Source organism: Panthera pardus, unplaced genomic scaffold, assembly GCF_024362965.1.
Source record: "Panthera pardus isolate Hobbes unplaced genomic scaffold, ASM2436296v1 HiC_scaffold_8, whole genome shotgun sequence".
NCBI lineage: Eukaryota > Metazoa > Chordata > Mammalia > Carnivora > Felidae > Panthera > Panthera pardus.
In genome coordinates this window covers 3,715,765-3,733,874 of record NW_026527013.1, presented here as the reverse complement: position 1 = coordinate 3,733,874, position 18,110 = coordinate 3,715,765, and the positions used below count along the sequence as shown (strand labels likewise).

At 63.5% G+C, this 18,110-nt stretch overlaps 1 protein-coding gene across 8 annotated transcripts in view; it reads right to left on the bottom strand.

Annotated features, from left to right (window-relative positions):
- KDM4B (lysine demethylase 4B) overlaps window positions 1-18,110 on the bottom strand; it is a 131,065-nt gene that overhangs the window by 38,834 nt on the left and 74,121 nt on the right. For all 8 annotated transcript variants that reach the window (XM_053897917.1, XM_053897919.1, XM_053897920.1 and 5 more), the window contains 3 exons: window positions 15,340-15,389; window positions 11,176-11,279; window positions 6,557-6,694 (listed from right to left, as the gene is read on the bottom strand). In XM_053897917.1, the coding sequence (XP_053753892.1) occupies window positions 6,557-6,694; window positions 11,176-11,279; window positions 15,340-15,389 (292 nt within the window). The remainder of the gene's footprint in view (window positions 1-6,556; window positions 6,695-11,175; window positions 11,280-15,339; window positions 15,390-18,110) is intronic.

Below are 18,110 nucleotides of genomic sequence, written 5' to 3'. Positions count from 1 at the left end.
GGCCAGGCACACACCTTCCAGAGCACTCGGGCCCACAAAGCGTTAAACGCCCACCGACAGGGGCAGAAACCCAGCCACGGAGCCCACATCTGCTCGCGATGGCTCACAGACGCCGCGGCCCCCTGTTTCTGATGTAATTACCAGCGCTGCAGCGAGAGACATAACAAACCAGTTCATTAGGAAACCCACTGGAAGCTCTCAGAAGCGCTTCATAAACAAAACAATTAGGTGCACGGCTCCCGGGGCTCCCCTCGGTCCTCGACCGGGGGCTGCTTCCCGCACGCCCCACAGCCAGCCGGGCCGGCAAGGTCGCTGGCCTTGGACCCAGCACAACGCGGCCCCGGCGAGGCCAGGGCTTCAGGGCACACCTCCTCCCCTTTCTCTATAAAGGAAACCTCACCTGTCGCTGTCCTCTCTGGGGCCCAGCTGGGTGACCTTGGCCCACCAGGACGGCCCGGAGAGTCTTCCTGTCTGTCTGCAGCCCGGGCCCTCGCGTCTCCCATCCCGGCCTGCTAATGCCAACGACCGACACGATGATACTAACAGGCTGGGCGCTCAGTGCCAGGCAGGCTTCCCCAGAACGCTCCCACCACACTGACAAAGGCCACAGAGGACGCCATACGCGGTCGAATCCGAGACGAGACGAGAGACGACCGAGAGGCCTGGGGGCCGTCCCGAGCTACCGCGTGACTCTAACACCCAGCACTTCTGCACCGGGAAGACGAGAGAGTGACAGGAAGCCCCGGGGAAAGAGCGAGGGAAAAACGTATCTCACACAGCACTTTTCCGCGAGCCCCGCGCACCTGCCTGTCTGGGGCCATAAATCACAGGGGCAGCGAGGCGCAGAAGGGCAGGTGCCCGGCCCCACCTCCAGCCCGGGCGGGTCGCGGCCGCCCACTCCGGCCCTCTTCCTCACGCCCCCACCCTCGCCCCGGCCCTGCCTCCTGCCACCTCCCCTCGGGCTCCTGGATGATCGCTGCGGCGGACGGCAGGCTCCCCACACACAAGGCACCCGATCTACGCAAGGTGGGTCCCCGGCCGGGGCTTCAGAAGAGGCCCCTCCCCCTGGATGCAGTGCATCTGGGGGGCCCGGGGGCCCTCTCCCCTCTTCCACACTCCACAGAAGCCGCTCCCCCGCTAGATGCTTCTGGGGGGAGCCGACAGTTCCCGGGGAAGCTGAGCTCTCGGCAGGCGGGCGGCCCAGACAGCTGGCGGAGACCCAGTTCAGCTCACCCAGGCTCCGGGCCGTTCAAAACGGGTTCTAAATCTCTCTTGCTCTGTTTCATCTGAAGTCAACTTGTGCACCTGCCTCGTGGGGCGGTCTGCGATGCCGGCACAACCTCAGTGGGGGAGAGAGCCCCTTGCCAGGCCTCGCCCAGTGCCGCCCACTGAGGGGGCAGTCAGGGCCGCGCTGAGCTAATCCAACGTGGCGTGCGGCCCCGTGGGGCTAATTCGAGCTCAGGCCTAGAAGGGCTGGTGCGGGCGTGTTTATCTTCTCCGAGTGAAGCTCGCACACCCCTCTGATCTCCCCCGACAGCAATCCCACTACAAAGCCTGCCCGTCTGAGCACGTGCCCAGGGAATTCCGTCCTTAGAAATGGAGCACAGGCCTCGGGAGGCGACTCTGCCGCCCCCGCCGAGCCCCGGACCCCAGCCAGGAGGAGGCCATCAGCCTGTACAGACGCCCTCGGGTGGGGAGGGGGTCCCTCAACAGGCGCACGCCTCCCAGCGGGGGAGGGAGACGGGAAGGGAGCGGGCTTTCTGGGCCCGGCCCTCTCGCTGCCGTGACCTTGGCCAAGTCACTTCACCTCTCTGGTCCTCGCGCGGTCGCGAGGTTCAGAGTCACCTTGAGGCAGGGTGGTGCCATCGGTAAAGCTGGAGATGGAGATAGAAAAGAAGAGAGACGGAAGGAAAGGGGAGACAGTGCTACCTCCGAGGAGGGGTCCGGCCGAGGAAGGGCAGGGCTCAAAACAAACGCGGCAAGGGCTGCGTGTGACCCGGGAAGGGCGGGGGTGGGGGGTGTGGGGGACAGGCCCCACACTCACTCCGCGCGCAGGCCCCGTAGTGTCCTGGGGTCCCCGGGGCCCCCCGCCCACCTGTCACCCTCTCCCTGTAGGTGCAGCTCCCTCCGGGACCCTCAGCACAGCAGTGCTCAGGATGCTGAGTCTGGCACGTACCTGTCCACGCTCCCCTTGTTTCGGGTCTGGCAGGGGAGAGAGCGACCCAGTTTGGTTTCTAATTCCCGTTTATGAAACAAACCAAGAGCACCACCAGGAACACGTTGACAAACAGCCCAACCTTTCCCCTCCAGCGGCTGCAGGGCATTGACGGAGGAAGCACCCAGGAAAGGCAAGACCACTCCCCCCTCCCCTGGAAAGCTACGCTGGTTTTTCCAAAAAAAAAAGTTGTAAAAAAAAAAAAAAAAAGGAAGAAAGAAAGAAAGAAAGAAAGAAAAGAAACACGTTGAGAGCGTACGTTTTCGAGGGACCCGAACTCCGCCACGTCGAGCTAACATCTAGCAACGTTTGGGCAACCCCCGCCCCCACCCCGCCCATCCATCCATAGAGCGGGGTTACGAATGTTTCCCTCAAAGTGCCCGGCCCGTCCTTCCGCCTCGCCGGGGCGGGTGGAGCGGGCAGGAAGTCCCCCCAACCCTGTCCCTGTCATCGCTGCTCCCTCCTCGGAGTCCCGGCCCTGACCCTTAGGGGCTCAGCGGTCTCCGCTCACCTTGGCCCCCCAGCTGCGTTCTCCTTAATTACACAAAACCCTGGCCGCTCGTTGCTGGCAGCGCAGTGGGTGGGGGCTGTCCCCCTCTACCCTCTGGCCCAGAAGGAGGCCCCGTCCCGCGCCGGTGAGACGGGAAGCCAGGGGAGCGAGGGGCCTCGGTGACGGGGCTGCGCGATCCACAAACTGGCAGGAGGGTGGGACAGAGAGGCAGGCGGCGTCTTCCTGCCCGTCCCCCAACAGCGCGGGCCCGGGAGGGTCCCGGCAGCCCTCGCCGCTCTCCTCCTGGAGGCCGATGGGTGGAAAACGTTAGCGCCAGCCAAGCGGCTCAGGAAGGAAGAGCACGGAGGACGCAGACACCGAAACACCACGTCGACTCGAAGCTGGACCCAGGGCAGCTCAACCTTCCGACGGGTGGGCAGGGGGGAGCGGGGGTGCTTCAGCGTGAGTACTACCAACTGACGACCAGGCCAGAGAGCGGACCTTGGCCGCGAGGCCCGGGGGAGCTCCCTCCTAGAGCTCTCTGGCAAGAGGCTGCAAAGCCTGGGCTTCCTCTGGGGTTTTCCCGCCCGGAGGAACCTGGGAGCCCGTCTGGCCCGCGGGGGCCGACCAGCACCCGAGGCCTCGGCCTCCTGCTCCGCCGCGGGAGGTCCGGTCAGTGACGCTCTTCCGGAGGACATCTCCCCGTGCCCACCAGCCCCCTCCCCGGCCCATCCAGAAGCTCTCGAGGCAGCCGCCGCGGTGCTGGGTGCGGAGCTCAGGGCCGGGAGCCCAGCCTGCTTGAGAGGGGAGCCCCTCTGACGCCAGAGACCCTGGGGGCTGGGAAAGGGCGCAGGAGGCAACGGGTCAGCCCTGACCGGCCGGAGCCGGCGCTGGCAGGAAAGGCTAGGGCCCGCCCGCACCGTCGATCCTCGAGACCAGGGACAGCTCACTCCTCTTCAACGGCCGGGAGGCGACGGCCTTCAGTTCTGCAGGCCAGGTGGTCTCGGTCACAGCTGCCCGACTCCGCCGTCACAGACGGAAGCAGCCAGAGACAGCGTGTCAACGAACGGGCGTGGCTGGGTGCCAATAAAACTTTATTTATAAACCGGAAATCTGGGTTTCATCGAACTGGTGTGCTGTATATTCTTCTTGTGACTGTTTTTGGGGTTTTTTTTTTTTTTTTTTTTTTTCACGACTCTCTAGAAAAACGTAAAAACCGTTCTCAGGTTGCAAACCACACAACAACAGCCAAGTTTGGCCTGTGGGCCCGGGTTTGCAGACCCCTCTTCTAGAAGGAGAAAGCACATGAATTCCTGACATTGACCGAGGCCAGCCAAGCCCGAGAGCTGGGCTCCTCGTGCACCAGCACGGAGGGAGCCTGGGAGAAAAGGAACAACCTGAGAACCGAGTTAGAAGTCTCTAAACTCTGGAAACTGGGAACGCTTCTCCCTGGGGTCCGAGGAAGGTGTTGGAAGGAACTGGCCCAAGCAGAGATGGGGGTGGGCAGCTCAGGCCGGCAGGGAGAAGCCCTGGCTGAGGAAAATTATGCTAGAATCCTCCCCCAGCCCCACTCTCCATTCCCTAAAGTGTGGCTGAGGACGCAGCGGGTCCCCGAGAACCATCCGACCCGAACAACCTCCCTGCCCCTCCCAGGTCCTGCCTCGGACATGCCTCGGCGGTCATCCGTACGGCCAGCCGCCTCTCCTGCCCGGACTGGACCCTTTACGGGGCCGCGAGGCTTGCAGGAGGCCGAAACTGCTGCCCCCATCCCCTGGCCGGGAGCTGACGTCCCGGACCGCAGGGCCTGCCGCGCCACGGCCAAGGGCCGCTCCCGGCGGAACACTCCCCCCCCGCCTTCCCGCCACAGGACCGGGCAGCTGGGGTGGCCCCGCGAGGGAGCCCGGCACGGGGCCCGGCCGCCCGCCCCAACCCCGGCTTGCGCGGAGCACCGCGCTCCACTTGTTCGGTAATTTCACGCTACGCCGCCCGGCAATGTAAGCGTGGAGGCCCAACACTTCCCAAGTGTCACTTGTTTGTGAACACACGGCCGAACCCAAGATTGCTTTTAATATCCGGGCAGTCCCTGCCGGCCCCACTGTGCCTTCGGCTCTGACGGTACCTCCAGGACAAGCCTGCGATCTCGTCCAGACCTCCCGACTCAATTGTGGCTCACGCCGCGGCGGGGGCTCGGCGCACGGGCCCCTGGAATTCCCCGAGCTTCCTCTCACCACCCGCAGCGGCCTGCGGTCGTCCACGCGGAACCACACCCCCACACGGGCCGTCCGATGGCTCCTTTACACGTCTCCTCTTTGAGCGAAGCCAGCGTCTCTGCCAGAGACACCCTCCCCCACCGCTAAAAATCCCGACACTTAAGCCCCCAGAGCGCCTCTCCAGCCTCCTTCCGACAAAGCCCGCGTCCTTTTCTAAACCGCACTCCAACAGTGGAGCTAGAGACACGGGTAGTTAGAAGCATAAAGGTTAGCCCGTTCGTCTAGGCCCGAGCTGCCCGCCAGAAACAGAACGCCAGCCACCTGTGCGATCTTCGTTTGTCTGGTCTCGGTCTCCACGGTCAAACGGTAAAAAGGAACAGGTGACGTTCACTTCAACGTTTCGTTTCACCCAATCTATCTAGAAACACAGCCTCCATAAGCAGCACTACCGAGTACCTGGGCAACATTTCACGTCCCTTGTTACGCAGAACCTCGGACAGCGTGCGTGTTACACTCTCAGCTCGCGGCCACGACACCCACACGTGGCCAGCCGCCACGCACTCATCACCACCGGGTCCCCACTTCTGGATCTGGTGGGAAACGCACCGTCTGCCCTGGTCCTGGGCCCTGACTCGGAAGCAGCCAAAAGCAATTCCTCGGGGGAGCCCCCAGGCTCCCACTTGGGAGCCCGGCGGGATGTACCCCATTTTCACGCCGCATTGGCCTCGCCGGAGGGGGCTCTCCTGTGCCGGGTGCCCCCAGCCCTAGGGAGCCACGAGTAACCGGGTCCGTCTGCAGTGGGCAGAGGCCGGAGGGGCCAAAACCCTGGGCCAAAGCCCGAGCCCAGCCTGACGGGAAGACTGCCATCTTGTGCTGAGGCCGGGACAGGGGCCTCGGGCCTGGGTGGCAGTCCTGGGAGGAAGGCCCTTGGTCCAAGCAGCTGTGCGCCCACCGCCAGCCCCTCCTTGCTGCCTCCTAGGCTCCAACCCCCCACTAACTAGGGGTCCGGACTAGGGGTCTGGGATGTGTACATCCCGTCGCCAGGCCCCCAGAGCCGTCTTGGGCTCCAGAGGGAGCCAAGGGAGCGAGTGGAGGGAGGGAGGGAGGGAGACACGAGCCCACCCTGTGCCCAGCAGCTCCCAGGAACCTGCCACCCTTCGAGCTGCCCATCAAAACCACACAGACATGCCGGGGCATTTGGGAACAAGAACTCAGTTCAGATGTCAAATCTGTCGGCCAGTAACCGGCCCTCTTAGAACAGAGCAGGAAATTCCCGGGAGGAGAATCAGAGGGGTGTTCCTGTCCCCCGGTGACCTCCATGCACAGCCCGGACCACCAGGAAGTCCTCGGGCCCAGACAGTAGCGTCTGCCAGGAGGGAAAGCCCTCGGCCACAGGTCCCAGGCTCCAGGCGGACACCCCCCCGCCCGCCCGGCCCCCCCCCCCCCCTGCCGCTTCCCTGTCCGTTCCAGGCGAGGAATGTGCTGCGGAGGGGTTCCCGGAGGATCCCGGAAACAGACGCGCATGGAGAGGCCAGGCCCCCGCCGAGGAGAAACAGAGGCTGCAGGGGTCCCGGTCCGAGGGGGCGGGCTGAGGGGGGCGACCCCCATGTGGACCCGGTCACGGGGCCTGCGGGCACTTACCTGAGTGGCCACCTTGCCGTAATCGATCCACCGCAGGGTGGCGAAGTTGGTGGATTCCGCGCAGTTGAACCCGTGATTGAACCCGGCGTGGTAGCCGTAGGGGAACGTGATCATGAACTCCCCGGCCTCCTGCGTGATCTGAGGGGGGAAAGGGACAGGTGAGTGGGGAGCCAGCAGCTGAGGGGCGAGGCCGAGTCAGGACTGGCATTCGCTGCTCGGCTCACCTACCAGAAGCAACGCTGGCCCAGGCCAGGCTGGTGGCAAAGGCCACCAGGAGCCACCGCCAAGTACGGCAGGGGCACGTGGGATCAAGGGCTTCCCGGCAAGCGCCAGGGAGCCCCGACGTCAGGAGCGAGTGGAGGTCTGCCCGGTGGAGGGTAGCCCCACGGCACGGGCTCCAGCCGGTCTCCCACACGGTTTATACAGCAGGCGTGGCCGTGGCCAGGAGGAAAGCTCTGCCGTGGCCCGCCGCGCACCGGAGCCCAGGGTGACGTACCCCAAGGTGACAGGCGCTCTGTTTTTTGTGGGGCGGACGCCTGGGGGGCTCAGTCGGTTGAGTGTCCGACTCTTGGTTTCAGCTCAGGTCATGATCTCAAGGTCCGTGGGATCGAGCCCCGTGCTGGGCTCTGTGCTGACAGCGTGGAGCCTGCCTGGGGTTCTTTCTCCCTCCCTCTCTCTCTGCCCCTCCCCCACTAGCACTCTCTCTCAAAATAAATAAATAGTCTTAAAAAAAAAAAAGACACCCTCTAGACACACGGGGCTATTCAATGCTATGCCTCTGGGCGCTCTCGGCTGCAGGGAGGGAAGGGGTCTCCTGGTCTGGAGGGAGGTGGCCGTGTCCTGTCTGCCGTCCACGTTCTGATACAGCATCGGGGGCTGGTGAGGAGGTGCAGACAGCACTGGCCGCAGCCACAGAACCCTTCGAGCACAGGACAGGGCGTCCTCAAAGTACAGGGTCTTTCTGGCCCTTGTGAGGAAAAAACATCCAGCTGCACACATAAAAACATTCCTGGAAAATGACCTGAGTCTTCTGGCCGTCATAAGACAGGGTCCGTCCCTCATACCCGGGGAGGTGGCTCCTTCCCAGTGAGAAACATGTTACATAACACGTTGTAAGCATGTTGTAAGGACACAGTGTCAAGGTCGGAACTCTGTCACATGAGCTGACGTTTCTAGACTACTCGAATGGTCTGATCCTATCTCTCAAACAGACCCCAAACCAAGGAGCTGGGTGTGAGTGACGGGGGAGAGGGCCCACAATGAGCCCAGACAGGCTTCTGGAACCTCCACTCCCAGGCCTGGAGGAAAAGGTGGGGGCTGCAGCAGCACCCCTGGCCCCACTCCGTGAGTACTATTCTCTCTCACTGTCCCGGAACACGACAGGCGGGGCTGGTGGCCCAATCCACGGACGTGGAGACCGAGGCTGGCGGCGAGGGAGGGACAATGCAGAGTCCAAGCGGTTACAGGTCGTCTGGAGTTCTGAGTAACCAGCGCCCCAAACAGGAACGGACCATGCCGGGCAGCCCCCTGCCGCCCGCGATCCCCAACCTGGGAGATGTGCCTCTGTTACCGGGGGGTACGGCTCTTTCTAGGCTTTCATTCAACGGCCTCGCTCAGACTGCGCTCCCGTGTCTGATTCTGTCCTCGGTGCGTCTTCGAGGCCCGCGGACCCCTCCCGGTCCCCAAGGGTATTCCATCGTGTGGCCGCGTCACTGTCTGCTCATCGGCTCCCCTTGCTGGGCTGTTTCTGGTGCGGGGCTCTGGCGAGTACGGCTGCAGGGGGCGCTGTGCTCCAGGCTGCGCACATGGACGGACGGACAGACGTGTGCTTGTGTTCCTGCGGGGTCTCCGGGGGGCAGGAGGTGGAGGTTCCCAGGCAGCTGCCCGGCGGGTTTTCTGCAGCGGCCGCCCGTTCTGCGTCCCTGCTGCCGGTGGTGGGAGTGCGGGTTTTTGCCGCGCCTGCGGGTGGGCCGCCGTATCTCCCGGCTCCGGTCGCCTCTCCCCGAGGTGGACGGGTGCGTCTGTCCCCTTCTGCAAAGTGTCTCCTTCTGCCCCCACTTACCCAGCTGTTCATCTTTCTACTGTGGCTTTGGAGGAGTGCTCAAGCTTGCTAATCTTTATTTATTCCTCCAGAGAGACGAATAGTAAAACTTGCCGGATTCGTTTAAGTAGCCCAGAAGAAGGCGAACCCTGAGGGGGTGGGGGCAGGCGGGAGATGGGGGGCGGGAGACTTCCAGAAGCCAACCACAGCGTCAAAAATCAATCAAAGCCGACACAGCCTGGAGAAAAGCCAGTCCTTAAGAACACGAAGATATTTTTCTTTTCGAGTAATGAATTGCACCAATCAAGGGAAGTCAGTGTGCATTAAGTTATATTTTTAAATTCCTGTCCAAGTGACAGGCGTGTGGGGGATGGAGCACACACGCGGCGGGAGACGGGGGCGGAGAGAGAACACCCAGGGTCCCCAGGGCCCCAGCCACCCCCGTCCACAGCAAGGATTCTCTGGGCTGGCTCCTGTCACAGGATCGCCGTGAAACGGGTTGCAAATAAAATTATAATGTAGAATTTGTTTTTTTCTTTTAGAATGTGATTACTGATTTTCTTACCGTTTTTGAGCTGACCTTGGACGGCACCATCCCCCTCTTCCTCCAAGCCTCCTCGCCTGCTCTCCTCCCTCCCTCCAGCAGGAGGCATGGGGCATGGGGCCTGGCACAGGCTGGGAGCCCCATGGGGGGGCGGGGGGTTCACTGCAGGGTCCCTGGGAGGCGGGGCTCTGGGAGCCCGGTGCCGGGAGGTGCCTCGGGCAGACTTTAGAGCCCGCTCTCCCTGCCGACCCCTCCACAGACCAAGGCCCAGAACAGATGCGCTCCGTGAGGACGGCAAGGAAATTATGTTCCTGTCACCCAACTCTACATCCTGGTGGCTTCATCTCGAGCCCGCAGTGTCTGTCCTCCATGTCACAGCCGTCAACGTTATCCCGACGATAAATTAGAAGGCACTTGGGATGATGGATGCAAGCCGTGAAGGGAATGCCAGCCCCAGACGCCAGTCACGGAGAAAGCCTGAATTCAGCTGCTTCCTCGAGCTCTCGCAGAATAAATGAGGAAGTCCGTGGCAGATTACAGAAATACACACTTTTAATTATTAAAAAGCTCTGCTATTGATCTGCTTTTTCTTCCAGAAGTAAATACCATTACGAAGATTTATAAGCGCAGGGCGGGAGGCACTCCCTCCCCCAGGGCTGCCAGGAATTCAGATGAGGACCCAGACGGGGCATTCATCTGGAGCCCGACGCCGCTCCCTGCTGGCCCGGCCGCGGCCTTCGCCCCGCAGGCCCCGCAGAAGGCCGGGCAGGGGTGAGGGGAGCGGGGCCTCTGAGGCCAGCGGCCCCGCCTTCCGTACACAAAGTGCAGTGCCCACGTGGGCAGCGACGCGAGAGACGGGAGGGTGCCCCCGCCGGCCCACCCCTCCGACCGGCATCTCCCTCTAGGAAGCGGCGCCCGGGAGGACGTTCTCCACAGACCGCGGGAAAGCACACCCTTCTCACTTCCGCCAGCAAGGCTGTGTCTGTTCTCCTGGCAGCCGGGGCGCTGGAACCAGGAGGGGAGGAGCGGAAGGCACGGAAGCCCTGTGTCTCTCACAGCAGAACGTCCCGCTGTCTGATGGACGAGCCGACAGTGAGAGCGAATCCCCGATCTGAGCACTACGGCTGCAGGCGGTTTGATTGAAACGTCAGAAGCGATTTCCGACTCGCTGACACTCGCGGCAAGAATGCAGCGCGAGGGTCCCGATCGCGCAACTTGCCCCCGCGCCTCACAAACGCTCTCGTAGGGAGGCCTTCAGGAATCAGACCCTTGGGAGCCTCTTCCTCTCCGGCTGGCCCTCGGTGCCCAGCCCAGAGGCTGCCCGGAAGGTTGCAGGCACGTCCCCCTCGAGGAGCCGGGCCTGGCCGATCCCGTCAGATCCTGTCCACGAGGCCTGTCTGTGGGGAAACGCCCCACCCCCGGGCAGAGCCCCGGACAAAGGCCCAGCCTCCCCCTTCCCCCACCCCACCCCTCCCCCTCAGGGTCCCCGCCAGCCACCCAGATTCCCCAGCCTCAGGCCTCATGCATCACAGGCTTTCCCCGGAAGAGCAGAGCGGCCCCTGGAGCAGTAAATTGAATGAGTTCACAGTCTTTGTGCTGCGGGAGAGCCAGATAGATCATTTCCAAACAGGTACATCTTCTCTCAAAGGATGTCTGCAGTGGGCCACGGGGTGGGGCCAGAGATCGGGGCCAAGTTGGGGCGTCTGGGGGCGTGGAGAGGCCTGCCCGGTTCTCCGGGGGCTTCCTGGGAAGCTGGCAGGAGCCGCCCCTCCCCTGCCACCTTGACCCTGCAGGGCCCTGCTGGCAGCTGCCAGCCCCACCAGACAAGGGACTGGGTCTGCGAGGGGCTGGGAGGCAAGGCGAGGCCCCACTCGACGCCCCCCTCTTCTAGCCTCACCCCCCACCACAGCCCAGCCCAGCCAACCCACTCTCCTCTGGCTTGCCAGTGTTCTAGAACCTTCTCGAGGGGTGAGAAGCCAGTTTCCCAGGACGTTGGTGGTTCCCTGGGCCACAGCCCCAGCAGCACCTACGTACCCGGCTGAACGGGATCCCGTACTTCTTGAGGATGATGGGCGAGATGAGGGTCATCTTGTGCCGCAGGAAGGCGTCACAGCCCTGGGAGCTCCCGGGGAAGAACCCTAGAGCAGAAAAGATGGGTGTCAGCCTGACGGGTGGCGCTGGGAAGGCCTCTCTGTGGGCGGCGCCTTCCCCCAATCAGGCACGGGGGTGGGGGGGGGGTGCTCCCGGCTCTGAGGGAATGAAACGCACAGGACCTCGTCGCAAAGCCACGTGCTCTGCTGGTGGCCGGGAAGGCAGCCCCTCAGACCCCCAGTCAGCGAGCCCAGAGCCCAGGATGGGCCAGCTGTGCAACACAGTGCGCCCCAAGTCACAGATGGGGTGCGGGCCTCCCCCCTGAGCACCCCCCAAATAAAACCCGTGCTGCATCGCACGGGCGCGGTCGCTCAGCCAGTGCGTTGGTGTAGCCGGGGAGATGGGACGCGGGAAGGACGCGCTCACACCGGAAGTCACGGGCCGTGCCCCCCCCACAAGCAAGTCACGGACAAAGAGGAAGGAAGGCCTCAGCGCGGGCACGGGCTCTGCCTGGGCTCTTCGCACACACGGTCCCCACGGCAGGCAAGGAGACAGAGGCTCCAGCTGTCGACTGGCCCTCTGAGGCCCTCAGTCTGGCGGGAAAAGGGCCGAACAACCCGACCCGGCCTGCGGCTGCGTCCACCCCTGACCATCTTGTGACACACGAGGGGGTCTGAGTTCACGCCCGGGGACGCTTTCTGTCTCCCAGAATGCCACACAACCGGTTTAAAACAACGTGTGCAGGGGCGCCTGGGCGGCTCAGTCGGTTCACCACCCGACGACTCTTGGTTTCCGCTCAGGCCACGATCTCCCGGTTTATTAGTGTGAGCCCCGCGTCAGGCTCCGTGCCGACAGCGCGAAGCCTGCTGGGGACTCTCTCTCTCTCCTTCTCTCTCGGCCCCTCCAACCCCTTCTCGAAATAAAGAAACTTAAAAACACATAGAGCGACGTTTGTAAACGTACAGAAGTCAGACCATCAGTTCTCCTTGCTCAGAAACCGTGTTTAACACAGTTCGGAGACATTTCCAGGTCATCAGTGGCCCAAATCAATGACACGTAGGACTAGCAGTTAAAGAAAAGCCGGCCCCGGGATCCCACGCAAAGGTCCCGGGCCTCTCACCCAAACCACGACCGAGAGACGGCACAGTCTCGGTGAGGTGCAGGACGGGCTCTCGAGGTCCCGCTCCCTCCGGGACTGTCCCCCAGGCACAGCCGGGCCCCCCCAGGGATCCTGCCGGGAGCCGACCCAGACCTCGGGCGCCCAGCCTCCAGGCCGGCGCACATCCCCATGGGTCGCCAAAGAGGGCACACGCCCACGTGCGTGCCTGCTGTGAGCCAGCGCTCGGCCCCACCCCCACCACCCACACACACCTGCCGGGGCAGGAGGGCTTCCAAGTGACAGAGTCACGGTGCCGGGGGTGGGGAGTGGGGCGCCTGCCGGCCAGGACACGACTGCCAGGTTCTGGAAAGTGCGGGGGATTACTGAATCCAGCAACTTTGCTCTGTGCTAAAAGCGTTCCAATTAGAGTTATGGCCCCTGCCGCCCGGCCCGCGGCCTCTCTGCAGTTCTTTTTAATGCACAGTTTAAGTGGCTCTCATTAAAGCTCTAATAAAGGCGCACATTTTAAGTGATTAGCACCAATAACGCGCCAACACATTAACGCTCTCTCCGTGGGCTCCACGACTCTCCCAGCGAGCCCATTTGGAGCTCGGCTATTCATTTTCCATATTCATCGCAAACTCATTCCATCCATCTCAATAATGGAGTCTGCGACGCGTGCCCCCGAAAAAGTTTGGAAGGGACACCGAGGAGGGCAGTGACTCACTTGCCCTAGAACCCCTCCCGCCCTCCCTCTGCGGAGGGGCGCAGGGGAAGCGCGAAGCCAGCCCTCCCCCCAGGCCAGACCAGTCCACACCGGTCACAAAGCAACGTGGGGAGGCTTCCAGAGGCCTTCGGCTCCTGGCCGACCTGTCCCAGCCACTGTGCCTCCCGCACGCCCCGAGACAGGTTCCCGGGCAGCAGGGCCCCGGCGCGAGAAGGACGTGGGGGGCTGGCCGGGCTCCAGGGAGAGTGGCCACGGTCCCACAGGATCCCGTGTCTAGCTTTTCTGGGGGGCGTTCAGATCACCCAAAACTTGTCTAGTGGAAAAGGCACAGAGAGGAAGAAGGGGTCGGGCACGACTGCAGAATCCAGCGGAAAACCGGGCCGGGCTGTGGGCACCGGAGGCCGCCCGTGCGGATCACTCCGTGGCGGCTTCATCTGTGGCTGTGTAGGCGTGGGAGGCCCCACGGTGGCCCCCCGAGATGTCTACGTCCTGCTCCCCAGTACCTGTGAGTGCGTTGCCTTCCGCGTGGCAGGGGCTCCACGGACGGGATTAAGTGCGGGAGCCCAGGACGGGGGCGACCCCCGGGTCACCACGGGGTCTCCACGGGAGGGAGGCAGAGGGGGGAGCACGTGACCGCAGACAGGGACACAGGATGAAGCCGGAGTCTCTGGAGGCAGGAGCCCGGGCAGCCCAAGCCCGAGACCCGGGCCAGACGGACCCCTGAGCCCCAAACGTGAGGGAGTCAAGTGTGTGCGTTTAACTAGGGCTGTTGTAGAGCAATTCCAGGTTCGTGCTGCTTGGAGCCACTGACTCGGGAGTGAGGTGTCACAACAGCAACAGCAGAGGAAAACGAGAAAGACGTTTTTTGACTTGTATTTTCCAATTAGTATTTGTGTTTCCAACTCATGTTTCAAACAGTGCGCGGGGAAAGCACTTCCATTTGGGGGTCACCTGAGACGTTAAGGAGGAAGAGGAACCGCTCTTTGCCAGGGCGGTGACTGGCATTTCGAGGGTGACAAGCGTGTTCCCGACAGCAGGCTCCAGCCCGGGAAGGCCGGGTCCGGGTCTGCAACGGAAACGTGGGCCTGGCTGCACGCTCGGCCGCGGGGCCGGCCTCACTCCCGGGACAAGCCTCCCCGTGTCCTCGTCCTCGGGGGAAACCGTGCAGCAGGCGTTTGCCGAACAGACGCGCGGCTCAGGGTGCGGCCAGTTCGCAGAAGTTCTCGGAAACAGCGACCGTTTCCGTCTCCCGAGCCAAACGGGGCAGGGGAAGAGGGTGGCGGGCACTCTCTGAGGGAGGCGAGAGGAGGGGTCAAAGGACCCAGCAGGAAGTTGGGGAGGCTGCGCCAACGCTGAGCGATGGCCTCTGGAAGATTCCCCTGGCTGCCAGGGGAGGGCGGGCAGGCTGCTGCCACAGCCACCCAGAGGGACGGCCCCGCACTGTCCCGAGGGGGCTCCCGAACCACAGGGCCATCACTCCACCCGCCCCGACTACCGGGTGCTGCCTGCCGGCGAGGCCCAGACGCTGTGGGCCAACGGGGTCTGTTAACGTCCTCGGAGGCACTCAGGGCCACCCGACGTCAGAACAGAGCAGGGCGCCGTGACGGGGAGCAGCGAGAAACCTCACCAGCCCCTTTGTCGCAGTGGCCGGGGGCCTCAGCGTCACCCAGCCCGGTGTCTGGCTTGTCTCCAAGGATCCCGTGTCCCGAGGGCCTGCCTTTACCCCGAGGCGTCAGTGCCCTCTCTCTGGACACAGCCGGGGACTCACTGTGACAAATCCCGTCCTCCCAGGAGGCCCCCTCGGGCCCAGGCCAGCACACGCAGGCGGACACCCTCACGGTCACCATGTGGCTGCGGGGCACAGGGCAGGGGCTCCTAACTGGACGTCTCGCTTTCCAGACTGAACGCAGACCCGAAGGCCCAGAGGAGGGCGCGATGTAGTGCCAGGCGCCGGGGGGGGGACGAAAGACCATGGCCGCCCTCCCTGGCCCGCGGGAGCCTGCAGTCACGTCCCGCAGCTCTGTGCTAACACGCCGGGAAAGAGCGCTCCGGGCAACGGCATCTGCGCGTCACTCACAGAGCGACAAACCCCAGAGCAGGGTCTGTGGTCACGACAGGGAAAGGGAATGGAAAACCAGACAGGGACACCTTATAGCACGCCAGCCCCCCCAGAGACGGACACTCACACAAGGAGCGCGACCCGAGACGCCGGGGCCAGCCCCCACCCCCGCCCCACCCCCGCCCTCGGCCCAGGTCCCCGCCCGCGGGCGCAGACACCTACCGATGGCCAGCCGCTCCAGGCGCTTGCCGTGCTCCGGTGGGATGGCGTACCTACGAGAGAAGGGAGGCACGTCAGAGGCGAGGTCACGGGCCACCACGCGTTTGAGGGGCCCGGGGCTGCGGCCACGGCCTCGGGGAGACACGCGGGCCGCGCACAGAGCAGAACCGGGCGCGGTGAGAAGGGTGAAGGGCAGCAGGGAGGGTGCCGGCGGAGGGACCCACACAGAAGTGAGGAGGGGTGGGGCGGGAGGGCCCCTCCACGGCGGTGACGGCACCCGCCCCACGCCGGCACTGGTCAGAGCCACCAAAGCCTCCACGAGGCTCAGAGAGCGGAACACGAGAAAGCAAGCAGGGGGCCTGAGGGGGGAACAGGAAGGCCCCCAGCCTCCCTCTGTCGCCTCCCTGCCTCCCGCTCCCCCAGCCCCGGGACCAGGAGCCGACGGGGAAGAAGCTTCAGGAACGGGACTCCGTTTGTCACCACTCGGTAAGTTTCAGGTTCACACGTTCTACGTTTGAAAGATTACTGAGTCCCCGTCATAAACAAGAAAGACGTGAGGTGCAAGTTTGCCAACAGATGAAACGAGAGTGACACCCGCTTATGCTGTGTGCGGAGGCTGGCGCGGGGGGCCCGCCTGGGACCCGTTCCCGGCAGGCAGCGGCCACGGGGGGGGGGGGGGGCCCAGCGGGGGTGCGAGGAGCCCGCCCCAGCTGACACAGCACCCTGGCCACCCCGGCAAGACGAAAAGCTCCGCGTTCAACAGAGGCAGGCAGAACCGGGATGTCGGTCCTTCCACAAAAGTGCTGAGCACAGGCCGTCTGTCTGTCCCGCGGAGGAGGAGGCGGCGGGGAGCCCATGAGTCCCCAGGACAGTGGCGACCCCGCCCCCAGGGGTCACAGGGCCACGTCTGGGGACATCTGTGGTTGTCACACTGGGGGGGGGGGTCCTAGCATTGAGTGTGGGGGGGGGGCCAGGAATCCCACTCAGCGCGCCCAGTGCCCGGGACGCCCTGGGGACAACAACCCGCCCCGTGTCCACAGCGCCGAGGGGAGAGACGCTGCGTCGGCACGCCTCACGTTCTAGAACGAGTCGGCTGTGGGGGGCGCAGGGCGCGGCACGCCCTCCGCCCGCACTCGCAGTGGGGGACGCAGGATGGGAACAACACAGGACACAGAAGCCGGCCCGGACTCTGTGGCGGGCTACGTCCACTCCGGCCGAGACGTTTACTATTGGTTTTTAATAAAATAAAAGGGGGCGGGGGTAGGAGATAACGTCGTCTCTGATCCGACAGACAGAAATAATCAATTTCTGGGCAGGGCGCACGGCCCTTACAGAGACAGCACAGGACCTGCAATTCTGCTGCTGCTGGAGAACTTTCCACGGTCTGGACAAAGATGAGGCGACCCTTTTTTAAACAGCCTCGTATCACGTACGTAAAGATGAGAAAAGTTAATCCCAATCCAAAGCACCTTTGTGGGATTAACGTCCCCCCCAAACAAGGAAATGAAACATTCCAGTCCTTCTGGGAACTTGCCGGAGGACGGGAGGAACTAATTTATGACTCCAAGGCTGTGATGATTAATGCAATATCCCCAGTCTACAATGCTGCTTTCACTTAATTACCGCCTGTAATTGGGAGTTGTAAAGATAAGATTAATTGAATCTGGTGGATGTTAAAAGTTTAATACATTGGAACGTGGCTCCTCTGTTATCGGAAAGTACAGACCGCAAGACGCTGGGCTGAGCACTGAGAAGCGCAGCCCCTGGGGGGATTAGAAAGGACTGGCGGACGGGAAGCCGACAGCCTCGGGGACTTCTGGACTCCAGTGGCCAAGGGAGAGCTGCCCTCCCGCCGCCTGGAACAACGCACGACAGCTTCAGCGTGCTGAGAAGCCCCGGCGCCAGCGATGCGCCCCCCCCACCCACCCTCAGGGGCTCGGCAAGACGCAAGCCTCGGATTTTGAGGGGAGACGAGAACTGGGGTGTGGGTGCTTTACGACACACGGCTCTGAGTGAGGGGCGGGTGCGCGTCTGTTAAAACACACTGGGGCCTTCCGACGGCCGGGAGAATCCCGGCACTGTGGGCGGCAGGGTCCCCCGGAGCCCTCTCTCCATGCCAGCGCCCTGGGGAGCCCTCCACGGTGGGGGCCCAGGTGAGCTGGCTACAGACCTGGCCTCCCAACAGCAACTGTCACGTGTCCCCGGAGGGAAGCCCCCAGGCCCCACGGGGCCCCCAGAGCAGAGCCGCGTCACCCTCATCACGGCCACGTGTGGGGGCATCGCTGCCCCTCGGCCCGGCTCTGGGAAGGAAAGGAGGAGGGAAGAAACACAGCTATCTGGGTTGAGCGTGTTTGCTCGCTAACCCCCGAGGCAGGAGCATCTGTCTGGCCATTAGCGAGCGAGTTCTCGGGGCCATAAAACAGAGTCGGTTTTATTGGTCACCAACATGGGGGCAATTTGTCTCGCTCCCCAGGACCTCCGTCCCCATCACAAGGTCAAACTTCACGGCCAACAGCAATCCACTCTGCTGGCCTGCAAGCCCAGTGGCCAGTCTCTGGACGCGGCGGCCCGTCGCCCGGTGGCAAAGTGTTCCTGCACGGTGTCCTCAGACAGACAGCCTCCCCGGGCCCAGTCCAGTCCGGGTGGCCAGCTGTAGGGCCTGGAGGGTGCAAGGCCCAGGGGCACACCTGTCATGGTGGAAGAATCTGGAGAAGCCGGGATCAAAGATGGGGGCAGAGCAATCCCCAGAACCCAGTGAGGTGGGAGGGGGCGAG